The 8,202-nt window shown below is 36.1% G+C and overlaps 1 protein-coding gene across 1 annotated transcript in view; it reads right to left on the bottom strand.

The window, feature by feature from the left end:
* The window catches only part of TM9SF3 (transmembrane 9 superfamily member 3), a 38,626-nt gene that overhangs the window by 20,048 nt on the left and 10,376 nt on the right, over positions 1-8,202 (bottom strand). The window contains exons 6-8 of the mRNA XM_015559280.1: positions 7,493-7,570; positions 3,033-3,164; positions 922-1,088 (exon numbers count right to left, since the gene is read on the bottom strand). Of these exons, the coding sequence (XP_015414766.1) occupies positions 922-1,088; positions 3,033-3,164; positions 7,493-7,570 (377 nt within the window). The remainder of the gene's footprint in view (positions 1-921; positions 1,089-3,032; positions 3,165-7,492; positions 7,571-8,202) is intronic.

The raw sequence follows: 8,202 nt of genomic DNA, 5'->3' as shown, positions 1-8,202 counted from the left end.
TGCCCCCCCCCCCCCCCTATATTATATTTTTTTGGCAAATATTAGAAGCTGGCACTAAAACTGATTTTGCAACCCTGCGAGCCAATCACATCATATGGAAAAGGATATTCATCTGTTAAGAAAAATAATTAGAATACTCCTCTTTATAATTTAACTGCTTAAGTTTCTTGCCTGCTGACAGAAATATAACATAAGTAGTATAATCTATTACATTACTGTTATTACTTTAAATGGTTTAACAATGAGACTTTTTTTATTTAGTTTTCCTTATATAGTTAAAAGCTGCATTGGTCCACTAATCAACTTCATTCAGTTCAACAATTTCTAACCTCCCCTTACAATAATGATATCTAGGATATTCAGACCAACCCTCTTGAGTAAAACTAGACAAAATTTTTTAAATGCCTAATTGCAAAGAGAAAAATTAAATTAAGTGACAGTATCACTTGACATAACACAGAAATATATTTAACCCACTAACAATAAATACCATTTCTGAAACTCACTATAACTAGGAAGGCAAAATATGTTCTATATATAGAAAATATTAGAAGTACTGTGAAAACCTTGTGCTTCATATGAAGATCTAACTGATCTTCGGCTTTAAAAAAAAATGCCTTATACACTTTGTCAAATAGTTCTGGACTACAAGTAACTCTCTCATACCTCTAATGGGACATAATCTTTATTAACCAACCAAAATGTTCAGTAAGGCTAGTAAGTTTTAGCATTTAACAGAAAAATATACTTATACATGAAGATTACTATTCATTATTTAATTTGTCTCAATAATGACATTTATGCTATTTAAATTCTAAGAATTGTAATAAGCAAATATTTAATTATGACTGACTTTTTAAAAGGTTCCAATTATTAAAATGATTCAAGAGCAACAAAAAGTAAAAAAGTACAAGCACTTACTCTGTATATAAATCTTCTATCATTGCAACAATAATAACAATGAAAGAAACAGCAAATATCTGACATCCAGAACCAATGAGAGAGGAAAATATCAGTGGGTGACTTGATGGTCTAAATACATCGCCATGCACCTGCTTCCATCCATATTCATCTCCTAGGTCTCTATCCTAAATACATAAATATGTAGACAGAAGAGAAAAATCAAGTGAAAATTATAATTAGAATTGTAAGTTTTCTCTCTCCAAACTTACAGCTATTTAAAGGTGTTCAACATATCAAGAAAAAAAATGTCAAATTTAAAATAATCACTGCCTTAATAACTTTTACTGAGGTCCAGGAAGGTGCTTTTCTGATTCTGCTCCAAGAAATATCAAAGAATGAAAAAAGAAAATAGTCTACAGCAAAAAGAAATGGTGAAATTGGGAGAATAGCACACTGACTCTCTTAACATCACTTTCAGACACTACTCTTGCATTTGCATCATGACTGTGGCTCATATGTGACCAGGGGCCAGGTGGAAAAGAAGAAGAGTATCAAAACCAGTACTAGATGCCCTAACAGTGCAGAAATGTCCTTATAGCCTCGAATCTAAGAAAACATATGGGGAAAATATTGAACAGTTGAATAATAATTTTTTAAATGAATGGTATTTTTAAGATACTCTGTTTTTCCTTGTATTTTTTATTTTTATTGTTGACAATATTACAGATGTCTTCCATTTTTTCCCTTTTTTCCCACCTCTACCCAACCTCCGCCCCACCTCAGACCTTCCCCATGCTATTATCTGTATCTATGAATTATGCATATATGTTCTTTGGTTAATTTTCTTTCCAACCTGAGTAAACAAGTATCTAAAACAATGTTTTTAAAGAAATAACAGCCCCTCAGGATAATCTGACTTTGTGGGGGGAGATCCTGGTCAGATATGTTTGAGAAGCACCAAATATTTTATCTACCCTCTGATACTTCACAATGCACATTAGCATATTAAAATTTAAATCTCTAACTGTTTCCCAACTTATTTAATAATGGAGCATATCTTCATAGAACAGCCATTAACATCCTACAGAATACATTTTTTCTCACTTACAATATCTATATATCTATATATATCTATATCTATATCTATCTATCTATCTATCTAAGCAACTATCCAACCGGTAGCTATGATGCGCAATGACAACCAGGGGGTAGATGCTCTGACCGGTAGGTATGATGCTCACTGACCACCAGGGGGCAGACACTCAAGGCAGGAGCTGCTGAGCTGCAGTGACTTGGCAGCGGCGGGTCTCAGGTGACGCACCCTAGGGTTCCAGGATGAATCACCTGAGATCTGCCCTCTTGCAATCTGCAATCCGGGACTCCTCAGGGGATGTTGGAGAGCTGGTTTTGGCCTGATCCCTGCAGGCCAGGCCGAGGGATCCCACCTGCCGGAGGGACCCCACTCACTCTGCAGACGCCCTTTGAGACGAGGTGCTGCCCAGGTTCGGTTGGCTGGGGTAGGACCATGGGAAGTTGGCTCCAGGGCGTGTCTGGCCTGTCTCACTGAGTCCCGCCACGCTAGCCACCTTCTAATTAATTTCCTTTCAATGTGCACGAATCCGTGCACCGGGGCACTAGTTGGTCTGTAATTTTGTAAAAATATGTAGAAAACAAACACCTCCCTATTGATGTAGTCCCATCTGTTTTAAACTAAATGTAAATTAGTACTTTTGCCAACTCCCTGAATTGTATACATTATTTAATAGTATTAGAAAGACACCAACACAGATCTACAACCTCCTAGTTGCAATTTTTAAATCAAAAGCTCTGAAAACTGCGTTTGTTTCATAAATTTGGCATATCCTTATTTTGAGGCAAAACTTGGACTGAATTAACAATGGGTTATTTATAGTTTATCCCACCTAGGGTGAATATTCATATGTTTTGCTGAAAAAAATTAAGATTTGATTAGAGATCCCAGCCAAGAGTTTACACCTTTCTAAAACCTGAAAATTCTGAATTCTGAAACTTATCTGACCTCAAGATTGTGGACCTACTATCCAACATTCAAAACACAGTAATATTGAGTTAATTTGTTTTTATAAGTACAATATAAAATGTATGCTCACCATGTCATCCATTTCTTCTTCTTTACTGTACCGAGCATAATCTTTTCTTAAAGTTCTCATTAAAATCATTGAAACTAATCCCACCAAGAAGATAACCATCATGAAGGAGTTGAAAATTGAAAACCAATGAATCTAAAAAGAACAGAAAATATTACTTACATAAAAATAGCAGTCACAAAATTCACAGGTCCCATGAAGACCATGGGATGCTAATACAAAAAAAAAATTTTTAACTTTTACATAAAAATCTAAACTTCAGACACACTGGGGATGAGTATTCACTATACAATGGAATTTGTTTTCAGTAAGTTTCAGATACACTAAGAACATATTGTTTGTTGAGATTTTCACAATCAAATTTATTATACAAATAAAGTATAATTTGGCTTTAAAACATAGACTAGTCAGCATTACAGAGAAGAACCTGGAGCTTTAAAGTCAAACAGACCTGGGTAGTTCACGCTCTGCCAATTTCTAGCATGTGACCCCAATATCCCTATAAATGAAGAAAATAATACTATCTCATAATCTGTATGGTTTAATAACATGTAAAAAGTATGGCACCATGTCTGGCACAGAGCAATGAATGATAAATGTTAGTTTCCTTCCCTCTAACTGAGCAACAATCTGAAAAATCTCCTTTGAATACCAAGATTAAACCATCATACTTGGCGGGCATGGAGGTAGGCCACCTTGCTGAATCATCTGCTTCACTTTCAGTTTGTCCTCTCACTCTGCTGCCATCCTTATTCACTCCTTTCCAAGTTAGCTCTCCACGGTGCAGAGAACACTAAGGTACCCCACAGTTTCATAATGTTCCCAAGGCTCTTGACTTTGATTTCACTCACACATTTGTCACAAAATTATGTCCACATCCTGATTCATATAATCACAAGATACTACTGTATCTCTGAGTGCCTCTCAGAACTGAGTGCATCTGGCTTCCACTAGGTCTGGAGCACTGTCCAGTAATTCCTTTACATTTAAATTCCCAAAATAGAAAAGATTCAAGGCCCCAATTTCATTTATTTTTTTGTATTTATCCTCCTAGCCTTTTATTCCTCCTATCAATCTCCTAGAAATTGTTTCTCCTCATACACCACTCCTCTCATTTTGAACCCCAAAACTTACACCTTTCTCCCCACCATCAGTAATCTCCAAAGGTCCCTATCTATAATAGTACCTACTACCTGGGATTGTTATTTGTTTTAAGCAAGATAATGAATGTAAAGCATATAGCATAGTGCCTGACATATAGTAAAACACTAAAAAATTTTTAAGTTGCTATTACTATTATCTTTTAAAGTGTTTGCTTGATCTTTTGTCTACTCACTGTTTCAATCTTTTCACCTCCCTCCTTTCAATGGCAACACTTTTCAAATGAGACTACAGGTCCAACTTCCCTCACTTACTCCTAAACATAATGCCATCTCACTTTGTCCCACAAAATTTCTCTCAAAGATCTGCAATGTACATCTAAGTCAATTCAGTGATTCAGCGGTCAATTAGTTGCCCCCACTCTCCTTGCTCTCCCTGCCATGTTTGACCTTTGCTGACACTATGCCATCCTACTTCACTAACTGCTGCTTCTCCTCTTTCATCCTTGATGCCGGCTCCTCCCACCTTTGTGAACTTTTCCAAAAGCTTCAGTCTTGGTACTCAGCAGAGACTTCCTGGGGCTCTCAGAACTTTTAACTAGAATTCCAGTGATGATGGTAACACCCTCTGCCACCTACCCCACCCCGCCCCAAATCTCTAGCTCTCTTTCTCCCATTCATGTTTCAGACTTTAGCTAATTCTGATCATTTCCACTTGAATGTCTTTCTGGAATTTCAGACTGCCCTAAAATAAACTATTAATCTTCCGCCTCACATATAACAACTGTCTTCTGACTTCTGACTTCTACTAATGATACTAACATTTGGCTTTGAGAATCTGAAATTATCTCTGGTTCTTCCTTCTCCTTAATCCTTTCTTGGTAATAATTACTAACCTTTTTTCTTTTTTAACTCTGGAATGTCTCTTGCGTCTAAGCCTTCCTCTCCATCCCATGCCGTCCCCTCACGCCCTGATAATTCGGTGGCCTCCTAGTTGGCCTTCTTTATTTCTGGTCTCTCCCCTTCCTTTCAAACTGTTCTATAAAAAGTTACCCAGTGAATTTTTCTGAAACATCATGTTCATATATCACTGCTCTAAAACTTATAGTGACTCCCTATTTTCTCAAATATCAAATGTAAGCTATTTCCCTAATATTTTGTACCCTTTGTAATATGGCCACCTCACTTTACTTAGCCAACCTTTCTTTCCATTGTATCCTATATTCCAATCAGGCATATTCTTCCTCAGTGACCCACAAGTACAGCATACTCATTTCCACCTATGTAGCTTTCTTATAATTCCTTTCACATGGGATCTGCTTCTGTCCACATTTGAAAATTCTACTACCGTTTAAAGCCCAACTCAACAACCCTTTCTTCCATACAATCTCTCATTGACATAGTCTAGTTATTCATAGACATACTCCTGCTCTAAACTTTTGCAAGTACATACATAGACTGTTTAACATGAAGAAGACACTGTCTTCTATAATTAGGATCGATTTTAACTGGGGGTAATATGCTGAGTTGTGCACTCGTGTGAAAGACAGCCATGGCTGTTACCCACCCTGAGGATTCAGGCAAGTGACAAGTCTATGGCTCTCCCCGAAAAACAGGAGACAGCCAATTGCCTCTGCCTCTTCATGAGATCTCTTTCTTCATTCAACAATTTAATGTATACTTACTAATATTACAAATAATGAATGCATTATATTTTGAAATATTTGCCAAAAAAAAGGTTAAACTTAAGTTTATCACAAAAGTATCATTCAAAATTTATAAAAGCAGCCTATAATTATAGGCTTTTCCCAAGATTTTATTTTGTTCCCACCCTGGAAAATTAATGACCCAAAAAAAGACAAAAGAAAAAAGATGATCTTATTATACTGCTAATATTTCTAACAAAACTCTGTATTTTCTAATCAAATATTTGAACTTCAAGCCAATACCTATTATAATGTACCACTAATAACCTGACACTTCATAATATCCACGAATTCAAAAAATGATGACATACTGTGATTTTTAATTATAAGGAATGTTTTTTTAAAATAATAAAGAAATCAGATGTCACAAAGGAGTTACTAAGTCCACAAACTGCTGACTCCAGCACCCTCTAGTGTTGCTAATCTTAAAGCAGAGCCCAGGTTTGTCATGAATTTTCACACTGGAGATGAAGAGCTAACTACAGCACCAGTGCTGCCTGTACTGAGCACCTGCTATGTGTCAAACACTGAACGAAGTACTTTATAATATACCATCAAATGGAATTTCACAGCAATTACGCAATGTATTATAATCCTTGCTTCACTACTAAGGAGACAGAAGCTCAAGAACTGAGTAATCTGACCAACGTTATAGTTGGTGGCAGGCAGACTGTATCAGCCCTAGCGCCTAAGCCTGCACTTGTAGTCATTGTATTAGAAACAATCCTTGCACTTATGTGATAGATCCCATCCTGCCTACTTAAGGAAAACCTGTAGTTAATTCTCCCCTGTTTTCCTGCACTGTCCATTTTGCACTCTCTACTGAACCCTATTCAACATATAAACATGTTTTTCTTACATCTCAAAAAAAAGAAACTCTCCTGACTCCTACTTTTCTACTAGCTATTGTACCGCTTCTTTGCTCTCTTTACCAGCCAAACTTGCTGTCTTCAAATCTTCTCCTCTCATTCTCTTACAATGGCTCTATTCAGATTTTGCCCCACCGCCACACCAAAACAACTTTGTCAAGTTCACCACTGACTCTGGGTAAATCTGATAGTCACTTTCAGAACCCTTCTTACTTGACCCATCAGCAACAATTCAGAACTAATCTCTCTATCCTTCATTATACACTTTCTTCTCTTGATTTCCAGGAATACCATACAATCTTTCACCCTCTACTTTACTGGTATGTCCTCAAAGCCCTTAGCTGATATTTCTTTCCCCTATTCTCCCCCAACTTTTATTACTGCCCCCAGGGCTCAGTCCTTAATCCTCTTCTATTTCTACATACTCTTCCCTGGTAATTGCATCCAGTCTCATAGCTTTATATACTATGTGCATGCCAATGGCTGCAAAATTTGTATCTCTACCCAGACCTCTCTCCTGACTGAACTCCAGATTGATATATCCAACTGGCTAGTCGGTATCTCTATTTGAATGTCTTACAGACACTGCAAAACAAACACGTCCTAAACTGTACTCTGACTTTCCCCTCCAAACCTCCTCCTATCATCTTTTCCACACTGAGCTCATTAGTTATATCTTTGAAATCCACAGCCCTAGCACGGTGCCCTACATATGGCAAATGCTCATTAACGTTCGTTAAACTGATTGGAGCACATATTGATTATCTTAAAATACACAATTTACCTACCCTGTGTTGAAAAAAAGATGGATCAAGGTATTTGTCAAATCTATCTTCAAATTTTACATCTGATTTTTTCCATTTTACCTGAAAAAAAGTTTTCATTTGAAAATCAAGGCCAGTAAACAAATTAATAATCTGATAACAAAACTCTGAGCAAAATTTGAAACGATTTACATACTTAGAATAAGAAATTACAGAAATGGTAGAAAATTACTACCAATTTCAGAAGTTGAAAGATATATGATAAAATAACCAACTTTCCTCTGTAATAACAAAACTTACAACTTTACTTAGAAGAATCATTTCAGTTTTCAAGAATTAACTATTGCTGACTTATATATTCTGACTCAATAAATGTGATAAGAACTCAATCAGACCAATTAAAATAAGAATCTGTATGTCTTTATCTTTAGATTGCAATAGTTATTATAATTATCACATTTCTTCATTACTTCAGTTGTGTAAATATGATTTGCAGTAGGTACATACGTACAAAGCTTGAAAAACTTTCAAAATTGGCTACTACCAATTGATTCATTCCAGTTACCAGAAAAAAAAAAAATGGCAAAGAGAGAAGCTACCTACATCAGATTTCTCTTCTTTATACTATTTTTAATTGTAATGGAAGATTTATGTTACCCGTTTTGTATTAACGTTCTATGTGCTTGTAATTCAAGTGTTCCATATCCATCACATAAGAATTCCAGAGTTTAGTA

The sequence above is a fragment of the Myotis davidii genome, unplaced genomic scaffold (genome assembly GCF_000327345.1).
Source record: "Myotis davidii unplaced genomic scaffold, ASM32734v1 scaffold332, whole genome shotgun sequence".
NCBI lineage: Eukaryota > Metazoa > Chordata > Mammalia > Chiroptera > Vespertilionidae > Myotis > Myotis davidii.
This window is presented reverse-complemented; position numbering and strand designations above follow the sequence as displayed.